The sequence below is a fragment of the Drosophila innubila genome (assembly GCF_004354385.1).
Source record: "Drosophila innubila isolate TH190305 chromosome 3R unlocalized genomic scaffold, UK_Dinn_1.0 2_E_3R, whole genome shotgun sequence".
Taxonomy (NCBI): Eukaryota; Metazoa; Arthropoda; class Insecta; order Diptera; family Drosophilidae; genus Drosophila; species Drosophila innubila.
Genome location: NW_022995380.1, coordinates 3,064,522 through 3,079,141, shown reverse-complemented (window position 1 = coordinate 3,079,141; position 14,620 = coordinate 3,064,522). Strand labels below are relative to the sequence as shown.

The window sequence follows — 14,620 nt, the reverse complement described above, 5'->3', positions numbered from 1 at the left end:
TTAGTATATTAAATTTTTTTGTGATTTTATTGCTAAGTGCTACGGCGACAATGCCAAATTCAATGTATTTCAATTTTTTTGACAAATTCAATTGCATCTTTATATAGTTAAAAACCAAAGTATTTGTTTAGCTTGTAATTTCATTTTTCATTTAATGCTGCTATGTATTGTTGTAAATTTATAATGAAAGTTGTTGCAATTTTGCTTAGTTTTTCTAAAAATGTCGAAATTTCAAACGAACTCAATTAACTATTATTATTATTATTAACATTATATTCTTGATTTGGCGTAATTAAATCATTTTGGTGCTAAATGTTTCGGATTGTAAACAAAATGAAATTGTTAAAAGATATAAGAAAAATTTTGTTTAAGCTTGCAGCAACTATATGAATTGCACAATGATTAAGTGAATATATGAATGATCAATTGTATTTTAGAGATTGAATAGAATAGAAAATAGATAAAAACCAAAACTCTGCCGATTCAACTATTCACACCAAGAGATAAATTAATAATTGATAAGCACAAAATGTTAAAAATAAAACAAAAACGAATGAAGGCGAAATTGTTCAGCTAATTACTTTTGCACCAAAACCAGATAAAAATATATAATATAAGTTTAATTTTAAACTACTTAAGTTAATTTCTAGTCAACGAACTATGCTGAAGTTAAATGTAGAAACTTTCACTCAAAGCCTAAACTAAACTAAAAAAAATATATGAACAAGAGAATATTAATATAAATATTACACGCTATGCAATTTTAAAGAAACGCATTTTACAATACTTAATAACTAAGTAATGCACAGTTTTAAACAAATAGAACAAAAGACTTTGCTTGATACAAATATTGAAAATGGAAATGGATAACCATCAAAACAATATGACAACATGCAGTTAGAGAATTGCCAATAATTATTTAACAAACACAAACAGACAACAAACAAAACAAGAACAAATATTAACTTTACCTAAGATTGTATTAAAAAAGACACAAAAAAAAAATAAACCTATTAATGTAAAATAAAGGAATGCTAACTATTTTTGTTAAAATAATTGGATACGAGAGTTACAGTCAGAGGAAAAAGGACACATGCATACGTATATGTTATTGCCACTATTGATAACTAATTTTAAATTTTTTAATGAAGACTAGTTCTTATCAAAAATAAAAATGAAACAAATGCCTAGTTATGAAATAAAAAGTAAATGTATTTATGGATATTATATATGATATATGTAAGACAACGCAATGCTGTAATACCATTTAATACTAAAAAAACTGAACAAAAAAATTAAAATGCACTTTTCAATTCGAAACGGGGCTCGCCGGCAAGTTTTCTGAGTTCGTAGGATTTGAATATAACTGCTACTATTTTACATGAAGTCAACTGCTGGAAATCAATTTTGAAATTGTCATTGGACGGCCATTCGTTTACATTAACAATAAGAAATTTTTGGAAATGGAAGCTCTAACAACATGTTTAATTCTGGAAAAACCTGAAATTATTTAAGTTTGCCGCCTGATTTGTTTGAGCACCGATATGTCGCATAGAAATATCGAATTTACCTGTCTGGCAACGACAAATATGTGGTAGCTGCATGATATCGATGCGATTAAGGATTGATGCTCTAACAGGGTGATTTTGGTATTTTACTTAGATAGTTTTTAACTAGTTTGGCGTTCAAGAAATAAACTCTAAGAACGTTGCCAACACTGATAAAACTTGCAAAATTTCAAAATGCACAAAAAAAAACTCAATAGGAAAAATTAAAATTTGAAATTAGATAAAATAAATAAAGTGAACGCAATTTAATGAGAGTTTGGAGTTAGTCAACCGAAAGGGAGGGAAATTACAAATTAAAATTTAAAAATAAATGAAAAAACGGACAAATCATGCAAAAATTACAAAAAAAATTCTAGCGTAAATATTAAGAAAATTTAAAAAAAAAAAGGTACATTTAGTCCGTGTACCTTTTACTGAGATAAACCTATATATTTTTAGGTAGAAAAAATCGAACCGGATCCGAAATTTTTACAGGGTGGCAGCTTTCGGCTCAGCTAGTAAATAGCTAGTTCAATGTGCTAAATAAGTTCACTAGGTCGTTTTTCATCCGTGAACTAAATCAGTACTTAGTTCATATGTTAGTTGGCCAGTTATCATGAAATATGAACGGTTTGGTTTCTATACCGTTGTCATGAACGATAAATATGAATACATCATTCTGATCAGTTGGTTGCTTATGAACGATATGAATCAGATTGTACCTAAATTAACTAGATATACATAAAATTGAAATATTGTAAAAATTTAATAACGAAGAAATTTAACCCCATCGTGGAACTTCGTGTATTTAATTCTAATTGTTAAAATTATATGAAAATAATTAAATTTAAGCAGACCAACTGCAAAATGAACGATTTAGTTCATAAATCAATGAATAAGTTCACTCGTTCATTTCAGTGACCCGTTCACCTGAACCTTTTTAGAACGAAACGATTCAGCTCTACTTAATAGCTGGCAACACTGCACTACACAGTAAACAGTTTCAGATTTTATCGTGTGTGTGCGCAATTCGTGGAAGAAAATTTGTTAATTTGTTATAAAATTGTAGAAAACTATAAAAAAAAGTGGCATAAATGTTGTGAAAAATGATAAATTCAAATTGTATTGCATTAGCAATGTGAAAATCGTTGTGTGTTTGTTTCTTCTGAAAGGCTTTCCAAGCGCATACACTTGTGTGTACACACACGTACACACATAGAAACGCATACAAGCAAACAACGTAGACAAAATACTAAAAAGTAAAAAGTAAACCCTCCCTCACTCGCTCACTCACTCACTTACAGTCGTTTTTCAGAGCAGTGCGCTGGGCCGTCGCGGCAAGCGACCCAAATAAAGAAAGCGAACAGCAAAGCAAAGCAAAATTAGAGAATACAGAGAAACACACTCACACGTACATACACACACACACACACACACTGAGAGAAAGAGTGAGCTAATTAAATATTCTGATCATGGACGATGCCAACATACAGGACAAGGAACGCTTTGCGAGTCGCGAGAATCACTGTGAAATTGAGAGACGACGTCGCAACAAAATGACCGCCTACATAACGGAACTCTCGGACATGGTGCCCACCTGCAGCGCCTTGGCCCGCAAGCCGGACAAGCTCACCATACTCCGGATGGCCGTGGCGCACATGAAGCAGCTGCGTGGCACCGGGAACACCAGCAGCGATGGCACCTACAAGCCCTCGTTTCTCACAGATCAGGAGCTGAAGCATCTGATCTTGGAGGCAGCCGATGGTTTCCTCTTTGTTGTGTCCTGTGACACGGGTCGAGTTATATACGTGTCCGATTCGGTGACTCCGGTGCTAAATTATACACAAAGTGATTGGTACGGCACCAGCTTGTATGAGCACATTCATCCGGATGACAGGGACAAGATACGGGAGCAGCTGTCCACGCAGGAGTCACAGAATGCGGGTCGCATCCTCGACCTCAAGTCGGGCACGGTCAAGAAGGAGGGTCATCAGTCCAGCATGCGTCTGAGCATGGGAGCACGTCGGGGATTCATTTGTCGCATGCGGGTGGGCAATGTGAATCCGGAAGCCATGGTCTCTGGCCACTTGAATCGTCTAAAGCAGCGCAACTCGTTGGGTCCTTCAAGGGATGGCTCCAACTACGCCGTGGTCCATTGCACGGGTTATATCAAGAACTGGCCGCCCACGGACATGTTCCCTAATGTGCACATGGAACGCGATGTGGACGACATGGCCTCCCACTGCTGTCTGGTGGCCATTGGACGCCTTCAGGTCACCTCCACGGCGGCCAACGACATGACCGGCAGCAACAACCAGAGCGAGTTCATCACCCGACACGCCTTGGATGGCAAATTCACCTTTGTGGATCAGCGGGTGCTCCACATTTTGGGCTATACGCCGACGGAGCTGCTGGGCAAGATCTGCTATGACTTCTTCCACCCGGAGGATCAGAGCCACATGAAGGAGAGCTTCGATCAGGTGCTCAAGCAGAAGGGACAAATGTTCTCCCTCCTCTATCGTGCACGGGCCAAGAGTTCCGAGTTCGTCTGGTTGCGCACACAGGCGTATGCCTTCCTCAATCCCTACACCGATGAGGTCGAGTACATTGTCTGCACCAACAGCTCCGGCAAGACGCTGCACGGCGCCACGCCGGAGCAGCAGCAGCAGCAGGCGGATCCTCAGCAGCAGCAGCAACAACAACAGCAGCATGTCTATGTGCAGGCACCCGGAGTGGATTACACGCTGCAGCCGCCGAGACGTGAGATTACGCCCACCGGAGGCGATGGTATCTACCAGATGCACATGCAGGCACCGCCGCCACGTCCAGCATCCGCTCAGAACACACCCGTGGGCTACAGCTACGACACCACGCACTCGCCGTATGGCGCCACGGCGGGCGGAGGACCCTCCCCGCTCGCCAAGATACCCAAGTCGGGCACTTCGCCCACGCCCAATGCCTGGGGTGCACTGCGTCCCACCTCCCAGCAGCAGCCGCAACCGACTGCCACCGAGGCATATCCGGCGTATCAGCAAAGCAGTCCGGCGCGTTCGCCCAGCGGACCAACGTACACACAGCTCAGTGCTGGCAACGGACAGCAACAACAACAGCAGCAGCAGCAGCGTCAGCAGCAACAACAACAACAGGCAAGCGCATATCAAACGGCGCCAGCAGCAACGCCTTGGGATTGGCAAAATGCGGCTGCAGCACATCCGGCACATCCTCATCCACATCCGCATCCGCATGCCCATCATCCGCATCCACATCCGCATGCACATCCGGGCGCAGCGGTGGCAGTTGCTGGCGGACAACAGCCGCAGGGACAGGAGTTCTCCGATATGCTGCAGATGCTCGATCACAGCGCCACAACAACATTTGAGGATCTGAATATCAACATGTTTACAACACCATTTGAGTAATGTTAACCTGCCTCTCTCACTCACTCTAACTGTCGTCATACTTCTAGCTCTGTTAAGGATGAGCGCGTGTCAATCGATAGCCGTGCCGATTAAAACATTGTTGCAACATTCCTCATTTATTGCACTCGATTCTAGCATTTTTTTAACAAACTTTTTACAAAATATTTACCCAAAAAAAAAAAGTATTTATTGCTATTTGTTGTGACACGCGCTCATCTCTGCTACTTCTCAAATTTATAATTATTTTCAAGTGCAATCTATAAAAACAAAAATACATTTTCTACAAAATTGTTGAAATATTTGAACAAGAAATGCTATGTGCAAAAATGTATGCAAAAAGTCAGACATAAAATTAATAATTTGCAATCTCGTAAATAGGCACTTATAAGTACATAATGGTCGTCACGTACCGTATAATACCGTTCTCGATATCGATATCATTGCCGCTAATTCGCACACATTAACCCTACATATATATGTACATAATTGTACCAATATTCATACACATACAGTGGCTCCCAGCTTATTTGACGACAAATTACGAGTAACAATTTTGAAATGAAGGAAGGAAATATAAGCAACATAATTCCATTTTATTTTTAGTTATATATTTTATTTTATTTAAGCAATAAAAACAAAATGTGGTGGGTCACTTAAGCTGGGAGCCACTGTATCTAGCAGAGACCACACTTCTTTCTGTCTCTCTTCCTCTGCCTCTGCCAAGCAGCGCATAAAAGTATTTTCAATTTGTAAATCGTTTCGCTCAATATGCAAATTTCAAAGTTCATTAAAGAACAAAAGAACACAAATTTTATATATGTATACATAATTAAATATTTACATGTGTAATTTCTAGACTAATAAACAACAATTTTAATTGTAAGCACTCTCTCGAACTCACACTCACACCACATACAATTGATCCCGCTTCTTCCACCCACCTCACCCTCCCCATTCACCCCATTCTCCCACTTGCTCTCAGCAGTGCAACATTGACACAAATTTGTTTTTATTGTTGCGGAAAAAGCAGTTCAAGTGCAAATACTGAAAAAACAAATTATTGCTTAATTTTATTTTCTACAACAATTGCAACGAGAAAAAATAAAACTACAAGCTGCACTTTAACGGGTTGCCTACAGTCGCGGCTCAAATAACGTCGACAGCTAAAAATACTTGCGTATTACATACATACATAAATATTTCTGCAACATTTGGTAGTGTTAAAATTAAACTAGTTAATTAAGCGTGTAGCATACAAAATCATCTTTTTACACTAAATGAAAATCAATTTAAATCAATTTTTTATATGCTAAGCCTTTGTAATTAAGCAAAACGCTATATACATATATGCTTATATCATAACATTGGGTAAATGAAAACAATACTTTTGGTTTTAAATGCAAAAATAAACTTTAAATACTATTAAAAACAAAATCATCTTGTAATTATTTGTATTATTTCATATCAATTTAAAGAAATGTCAACTTTCTGGGGCCTCCAACTTAATCTCCGCTTTGATCTCTTGGGGAGCTGTCTCCTTTAGTTCACAACGCGGCCGCTTGGCGTCGCCTTCTGTCGTAGTTGGAGAGATCGGGCGCTTGACAGTATTCGCATCTGAATCTCCCAATTGATTAACCTCCTCTTCCTTGATCTTCGATTTGCTTTGCTTAATTCCAGTTAACCAGGCCAACATGCCCTTGGGCTTTTCAGGTTTGGCGGCTTGTTCAAATGGTTTGTTGCATTCATCGCTTTTGTTGCGTGAATTGTTTACCAACTTGGTAACACGATGCCATTGGAGTTCCGTGGCCGGACGCAGTACAGCCAGAGCTTGGGAGTCGCTGACGTGTTTAAAATTCAGCCAATCCTAGTAGAGAGTAATAACAGTAATACACATTTGATTTTAAAATGCTATCAGGTAGGTAGCATAACAGTTCCGAATAAACAAAAATAAACAACAATTTAAATACGAAAAAAGAAAGCAAATTGGAAAATTCATTCAGAGTAGTTAGAAAGTTAGGACTTAGTTCTACCGGATTCAAAAAAAAGAGTGTAGCACAATATTTATATGCAGTCGTTTCTTTATTTTAGACAATTTTATATATATGTAAATGGTATACCTAAAACCTAACTAAAACGTTAAATGGTGTCAGAAAACAATCAGGGTATCAAATATCGGTTTCAGTTAGGGCTTCGAATATGTTGTTTGTATTTTGATTTTAAATTAGTCAAAATCTTTGTAAATCGGTTTCGTAACGATTACTAATTGTTTGTTAGTTTCATTTTCAAAATACCGGTATGATTTCAGTTCATAAGTGGTAGAAAAGTTATACATCCGCGGATATATATATAGAAAAATACCTTGACTAAAAAAAAAATCTGCTTTATAAGATTAATATTCAAATTTTAAATCACAATAAGTTTGAAAAACAATGATTACCTCTTAACAACAGCCAAATTTGATTCGGCTTAACTGAACCGAAAGAACCATGAATCGGTTTGTCAGACTCGGTATAATAAAAAAAGTCTTGTTTCGGTATTAGTTTTTAAGTTACGGTTATCACTTTCAATCGGTTAAAGGTTACGGTTTTAATCCCTGCTATTACCATTATTTTCCAATTGGGTTTTTAATATTTGTTGCCAAATTTAGGTATTCTAAGTATGATTTATCGTAATTCTATTGATGATTATACTCACATTCATTTGCTGCTCCGTCTCGAGAATCGCTGGCATGCGATAATGCATCCAGGACATTATTTTACTGGACTCGAATGTTATGATACTATAACTATACATTTTGTCGCCGCTTTCGTCTTCCCACACATCGAATAAACCCGCCATTCTCAGCAGCTTCACATTCGATGGCGACCAAGTGCTTTTATCATATATTTTGACATCTGACTCCTGTGGAACATAGACCAAATAAGCCTCACGTTCGGATGGCTTGGCTGGTTTTGTGGTTTGCCACTCGTAGAATCCCTCACAGATGACCATACAGCGTTGACCACGCTTAAAGGGTCCACGATAGAGTTTGGACTCCATTAGATTCTCCAGTCGACAGTTGTTTGTGGTGAGGCCATGTTTGCGATAGTCTCCTTTGTGCCACACGGGAATCATGCCCCACATCATCGGCATCACAATGCGTTCATATTTCTGATCCTCTGTCTCCGAGAAATGCGACGCTGAAACACTGTAAAGTAATTTAATTAGTTGAATTCACTATAATATTATCAACATACATAACGGGTGTTATATCTGTGGGCGCAATGTTATAGGAAGCTTGATATCGACGTCCCAAATTGAACTCTGCCCGCCATTCGGGTGTAGCATATTCCTGATTCTTGCTGTCATCCTTTTCCTTCTCATTGGGGTATTTACATGCGCACAGCACCTGATCGGGATCTAGTGTTCTATATGGAAACTCGGTTAACAATAGTCAATAAAATAACACAATACATTTAACTCACAGACAAGTGCGCCCGCACATTTTAAGCAATATCTATCCTCTATTAAATTGAGGGTGCTGAATTTACCAGAATTTATTAAAGTTCTTCTTCCTTTTAAATTTTGGAAAGACGCACACATTTAACATTAGTTAATACTGTTATCAACAGTAAAATTCTAAAGTTGTATTTTTTTTTACTATTTAGTAGCTAAACCGAGTGCTGCCACCCTGTAAAAATTTCCGAACTAGTTCGATTTTTACCCGAAAAAGGTACATAGAAAATAATATACATTTTTAAAAATGCTTTTAGTTTTTAAGCTAGACTTTTTAAAATTTTTACAGAGTTTTGGTTAGAATTTTGACGATTTATTTTATATTATTTTTTAGTTATAAATTTCTAACTTCTTTTCCCATGGGTTGACTAACTTCAAACCTTTGTGATAATGTTAACCTTTGTTTTAGCTAATTTTGAATTTTAATTTTTTATCAGATTAATACATTTTTATTTAAGTATTTTGGATTTTGAAATGTGCAATTTAAATCAGTGCAGGCAAGTTTTTAGCGTTTTTTTTTGTTGGACTCAGTGCTAACAACTTTTTAGAGGAGAAAATAGTGCCAGCAGTCTGGCAACATCGGCACCGCGCGCGCCGTTTAAGCTTTAAGCTTAAGCTTTTTAGAGGAAAAATAGCTGTGCTTGCCGGAAATAATTTTTGTGTGCAATTTTGCAGGGTTTTAAAAAATATACTAATTTTAAATAAAAATATTTCCGGCCAATATAAATTTTAAAATTTTTCTAGCAATCGAACTTTGGAATATCCAAAACCAGCTATAAAAAGCCAAGTTGACAACAGTGTAATCATCAACTCGTTTTTATGCGTCAAGGAATTTATAATTATAACTACTAGTTTTCATTACAGGATGATTAAGAGAAAATTTAAGGATTATTGGGTGCACAGGAGCAAATCCACATCTATATTTTTTCCAAATGATGACCAGTTGATCCATTTTACAATGAATTTATTAAAATTTAGGTTGTTTTTCATATTATTTGTATGCTCTTTAATTTATCATAAAAAATAAGCTCTATTATATTCATACTGGGGCTGGCGTGCAAGTAACCAAGGAACCCAAGCAAGCAAGGTATTATTACCTCATTACATTTAATTTTGCGTAAATTGAGCTTAAAATATTTTATTTTTATTTTTTCAAATTTTTGTGTAACAGAGCGGTATTAACAAAAGCTGTTACTTAACATTGATATGTGTATCCGAACTCTTATCGATGTATCGATGACATTGTAAGTGTTGTTAGCCGTCGCAACTGTCAGAGCGCGCCCTTTTAAATAATGTTAATTGACTTTAAACGTTAAAAACCAGCGGTGGAAATAGTGAAATAATTGTAATTAATAAAATATTTGCTATGCTGTTCTTTTAAACAGAGCAATAACCAAACTCAGTTTGAATTATTTCCACGATCAGTGTTTTGGTAACGGGCGCTTGTTACCTTGGCAACTGGCGCCCATTAGAATTCCTCTGCAAGTTTGTTTGTTCAATTAAGTCGTGTGCATTGATTTTTATTGAACAGAAGTGCAAAATTACACGTCGTCAGAAAATAGTTTTGCAAAACTAGTAAATCTATAATATTAATTGAGTTATTTAAATATTTGCGTTCAAATTGCTAACACAATGTTCGTACAAAAGAAAAAACTGGTCGAACATGTGCTGGCAATGAGGGCTAACGGTGGCAGTGGCAGCGAAGATGAAGAGGAAGAGGAGGACGAGGGAGACATTTTGCAGGTGCAAATTGACATCTAATTAATTGCTAATTATTTTCTAATTACATTCGTAATCTATGCAATGCAAGATTATTATAAATAATTATTGCTTCAGTAAGAAATGTAATATGTAACCCTTTAGCTCCTTGTACTCGTTGGCTGATTATGTAATCGTTATCATGGTGTAATTGTCATAAAAATATGAAAATGTAAAAACTTTAAATTGCAAATCCGTATACTTGTATTTCTTGTAGTTGGACAAACCTAAAAACGGAACTTGGCATATTTAATAAAAAATTAAATACAAATTATCTATTTAACTAATCCAAATATTTTAATTTCCTTTTAGAGAACGCAATCAATTACACTTTAATGCAAGTCTTTAAAACTTCACTCTCTTTGCAGCAATTTTAATAATAATAAAAAAACTCGAGAATATAAAATCCAAAAGACTATATTTAGTTATTCACTCTAAAATATATATGCAGCTCTTAGGAGCGTTTTGTGTTTTAGTGCCCTAGAAAACAAAACTTTGTTTTTGAGTCCACGTCTGTCGTTTTCTAGCTGCACAAACAATAACTTAACTCCACACAGTAAAGTTGTTCAATTTCAAGTAATGGCAATTGTTGTAAGTAGTTTTGTATTTTGCAATTAACTTAATGACATTGCTCGATTTTTTGTTTGTTGTTTTATTTTTGCGTTTTGGTTGCGTCAAAAGTTTTTGGTGCGCAAAATCTATTTTTGAAACTAATATATTTTTGGTCTTTCCCCGTTTTTGAATTTTGCAATGGCGGAATCACATGAAATCAAATGAAATCAATAAATGAATAATTAACAAATTATTTGAACGATTATTTGCTGCAAAATAATGAATTCAAATGACAATGAAATCACATAATTTATCAAATAATATAAATATCAATCTGCACCTGAATCCTTTTGATTCGCATATTTTTCGTAATCCCAACGGTTCGACGCGTGTTCAATAAAATTGCAAATGAATATATATTCCACTTATGTGGAATATTGGTAAATAAAATAAATAAATGGCTATGGACCCGGACGAAGCGCAGCGACGACGGGAAGAATGCGAACGCAAGGCCCGTCGTGGGGAGATGGACCCCCGACTGGAGTTCACATTCCAGCTGCTGATAGACGCCACTCAGCTGCCCAGGCATCAGCTCATGGACTACATATTCGAAGGGGATATGGTAGCTTACGATTCCTCAACTCTAATAATATTTACTTTAATCTTACTTTGTTTGCATATTGCTTTCACTTAGCTCGATGAGATCAATCAGCTCTTTCTGCCGAACATGAAGAACAAGCTGCTGTGGTTCTATCAGGAGGTGGACGAACCGGAGCCACCGCCAGTTGTGGATGCCAATAAGCCAGGTCCATCACGCTCGGCCTTGGCATCGAGCAGTTCGAAAACACCCCAGGGTATTTAGTCAATTTAGTTGATATTCTAGCACCTGGTCAATTTCATGATATTGTTTAGGTGGCGCCTCACCAAGTGGGCTGCCTGCGCCCAAACATAAGAAGTTATTCCTAACCGATGGCTGGACCTGTGCCTTCACCGGCGTCTGTATTTATATCTTTCGTGTGAATACGTCCAAGCAGCTACCCGAGGAGGGATTCCAAAAGGATTTGTAAGCTTATGCTGCAGTCGTTATACCCGTTACTTCTGTAGAAAAAGGGTATATTATATTCATGGCATTTGAGAAGTGGCATGGCAGTCTACATAATATATATATATATATGTTACAGTCCAGATTCCCTAACTCGAATCACCATTATCCAAAGAAAAAGTTCGACTCGAAGTCTCCGAGTTTTGGAATTTTTTTTTAAATTTATTAAAAGAAACTACAACTTCATTCATGTTTAATTGTGATCTGTTTAATTTTTTCATATTGTAGGGCTTACAAGCTTACTTAAAAAATAAAAAATCAGAAACTAGTGAATACAAACTCATACGTTCAAATTGCGAGCTGTTAATTTTTTTTTAATCGTTGCAGTTAAACAAATCTTAAGAAATCAGACATTAGTTATTAAAATACATACACTTAAAATTGCTTTTACTCCTACTTTAACTTTTAAATTTACTCAATTTCTTCAAGCAAAACAGAACATAAAAAATCGGAATTTATGTTATTTTCTATTTTATACGAAAATAAAACGCAATTTACTGGTGATTTCCCCGAAAAATTCGACTTACACAATCACGTGCCAATATTTTTGTTCGAGTTTAGAGAAAATTCGAATTATAGAAGTTCGAGTTAGGGAAGTTGGACTGTATATTTTATTGATCAGTCGATTGAATATAGCTATGATTTAGATCTCTAAATATTATTGGAATGTAGACTCTTCTAAACCCCTTTCAAGTTTGTTTCAAATTTTTGCACAGCCTCATTCCATTATAAGAGCTACAGACTCTAAATTTAATGGATAAAAAAATATCTTCAAAATTTTTCCACGCAACTTAAATTGCAATTGAAATTCAAATGAAAGTCCAATAACTATATTTTTAAATTGAGTAACGGGTATCTTTTAGTCGGTAACTCGACTTTAACACTCTTATTTGATTTTCGTCTTAGTTTGCTGCTGTGTTTACTTTTCATAAGTTTCCTTTCTGCCTATGTTTGGCATTGGCACAACTTAAAAACTATTATCTAAAAATAACCAATTTTTGGTTTATTTGTTGGCACTCGGATTATCGGAGATTTATCCGACACACCCACACGATTCTCATAGCCCCAGGAGTATTGGTAATTGAATATTTTGTTGGCCTTCCCACTTCCTGTAGATATTGTGGCGTAATCGATGCCAAGAATATTGGACTAGTCACATCGATAGAACGCATTGTGGAGTTTGTTTTCATGCAGGCGCTGGCTTTTCCCAGCCTGGAGGGGGATGAGGAAGACGTCAGCTGTGGCCTCATCAAGGGTCAGCTTCTTCCTGGACTGCGCTCTTTCTGCAGTGCCTTGCGGGTTTGTGAACAGGTCTGCGATCATTACAATGTCTTTGCCGATGGCAATGATATGTTCGATGGCTGCCTTGTGGTCGATGAGGTCAAGGACATGGCCAAGAATCAGGAGTTCTGCTCGCAGCTAGAAGAACGTGTCAACAATTGGTCAAAGGGCATACTTAAAATACTCGGCGAAAGTGAACAGTTGCGCAAGGAGAATGATCACAGTGGTCCCCAGGATGAGCTGGAGTATTGGAAGAAACGTGGCGCCCAATTCTCTCAGCTGCTAGCCCATCTACAGGACAAGGAGGTCCAGTTCACTCTACATTGTCTCTTTCTCGCCGGTTCACGCGTCATGCGCCAATGGAAGGAAACGGATCGCAAAATCACTTTCTGCTATAACGAAGCTCGAGACAATTCGAAATTCATACAGGCCATGGAGACATGCTGTCATTCATTATATTTGGACGATCCTGTCAGCATGAAAGAGTCCATATTGAGTCTGCTGCAGACGGTGCGACTCATCTACAGTGTCTCACAATTCTACAACACGTCTGAGCGAACATCTGCTCTAATGGTTAAGGTAATTAACCTATATAAAATTAAATCATTTTTGAAAAAAAAGATAACTTATTTTTAAAATTTTTTTTTAGCTAAATTTAAATATTTTTTCTTAACATATTATTTAACCAAGTAGTCCACAAAACATATTACATATATTTTGTCGATTGCTATCATAATTTTACTAAATAACTAATATGCAAATTATAATTAACAAGTATTAAGCTAGTTAGCTGCAGTTACCCTTCTATTCTATTGGAGTGTAGGCGGTCTATATCTCGTTGCAACTCGCAAGTATTTTTTATCTCAAATTCTCAATATTCGTCTGAAAATAGACAGTTTCCTTCTTTAACCCAGTGCGAGAAATAGCGCGTGGCGCTACTTTTAATATAAGCTACAGAAAAGTCAGCTGCAGGTGAAGAAATGCTTCATAGAAATGTTACCTGAAATAGCTTTCTGGATATTAGTAGAGTGTTCAACTATTCCATTTCCTTGTAGTTCGTTGTCCTTAGGAATTATTGATGACCTTAAACAATAAATGTACTTTTGTATTTTGATATAAAATTAAAGTACAATTGTGATATATTGATTGAGTGTGTAGATATACGAATTTTTTAGCTGAAACGAAACTTTATTTATCATTTATTTCATTATTACTTGTATTACAGATAACAAACCAAATGATTGAAACATGCAAATCCTACATCACATGTCGTTGCAAGGAAACAATTTGGTCACAGGATCGCAGCCTTATTCGCACCAAACTGAGCAACTGTATCAAGTTGAATCATATATATCACGAGACCTATTATACAGTTAGAGAGCAACCCTTTTTGCCTCATCAGACACCGTTTGGTTTTTCCGAGAACTTTGTTTTTGGTGAGTAAAAAAAAAGAACAACAACTTTTT

General features: G+C 36.7%; 3 protein-coding genes across 4 annotated transcripts in view; 2 read left to right on the top strand and 1 right to left on the bottom strand.

The window, feature by feature from the left end:
- The first annotated feature begins 2,502 nt into the window (after nucleotides 1-2,502).
- Nucleotides 2,503-6,120, top strand: LOC117789970 (aryl hydrocarbon receptor nuclear translocator homolog). The gene is made up of 2 exons (XM_034629192.1): nucleotides 2,503-2,806; nucleotides 2,863-6,120. Exon 2 carries the CDS (start codon nucleotides 3,020-3,022, stop codon nucleotides 4,964-4,966), a length of 1,947 nt encoding a protein of 648 aa, XP_034485083.1. The 5' UTR covers nucleotides 2,503-2,806; nucleotides 2,863-3,019; the 3' UTR covers nucleotides 4,967-6,120.
- Nucleotides 6,121-6,389: 269 nt separating this feature from the next.
- LOC117789971 (abasic site processing protein HMCES) lies at nucleotides 6,390-8,544 on the bottom strand. Its single transcript, XM_034629193.1, has 4 exons — nucleotides 8,431-8,544; nucleotides 8,203-8,373; nucleotides 7,661-8,153; nucleotides 6,390-6,830 (listed from the first exon to the last, which is right to left on the bottom strand). The coding sequence occupies exons 1-4, from the start codon at nucleotides 8,448-8,450 to the stop codon at nucleotides 6,447-6,449; spliced, it is 1,068 nt and encodes a 355-aa protein (XP_034485084.1). The 5' UTR covers nucleotides 8,451-8,544; the 3' UTR covers nucleotides 6,390-6,446.
- Nucleotides 8,545-10,093: 1,549 nt separating this feature from the next.
- The window catches only part of LOC117789969 (dynein heavy chain 5, axonemal), a 38,456-nt gene continuing 33,929 nt past the window's right edge, over nucleotides 10,094-14,620 (top strand). For both annotated transcript variants that reach the window (XM_034629191.1, XM_034629190.1), the window contains exons 1-6: nucleotides 10,094-10,204; nucleotides 11,256-11,393; nucleotides 11,466-11,625; nucleotides 11,684-11,834; nucleotides 12,989-13,733; nucleotides 14,380-14,590. In XM_034629191.1, the coding sequence (XP_034485082.1) occupies nucleotides 10,094-10,204; nucleotides 11,256-11,393; nucleotides 11,466-11,625; nucleotides 11,684-11,834; nucleotides 12,989-13,733; nucleotides 14,380-14,590 (1,516 nt within the window). The remainder of the gene's footprint in view (nucleotides 10,205-11,255; nucleotides 11,394-11,465; nucleotides 11,626-11,683; nucleotides 11,835-12,988; nucleotides 13,734-14,379; nucleotides 14,591-14,620) is intronic.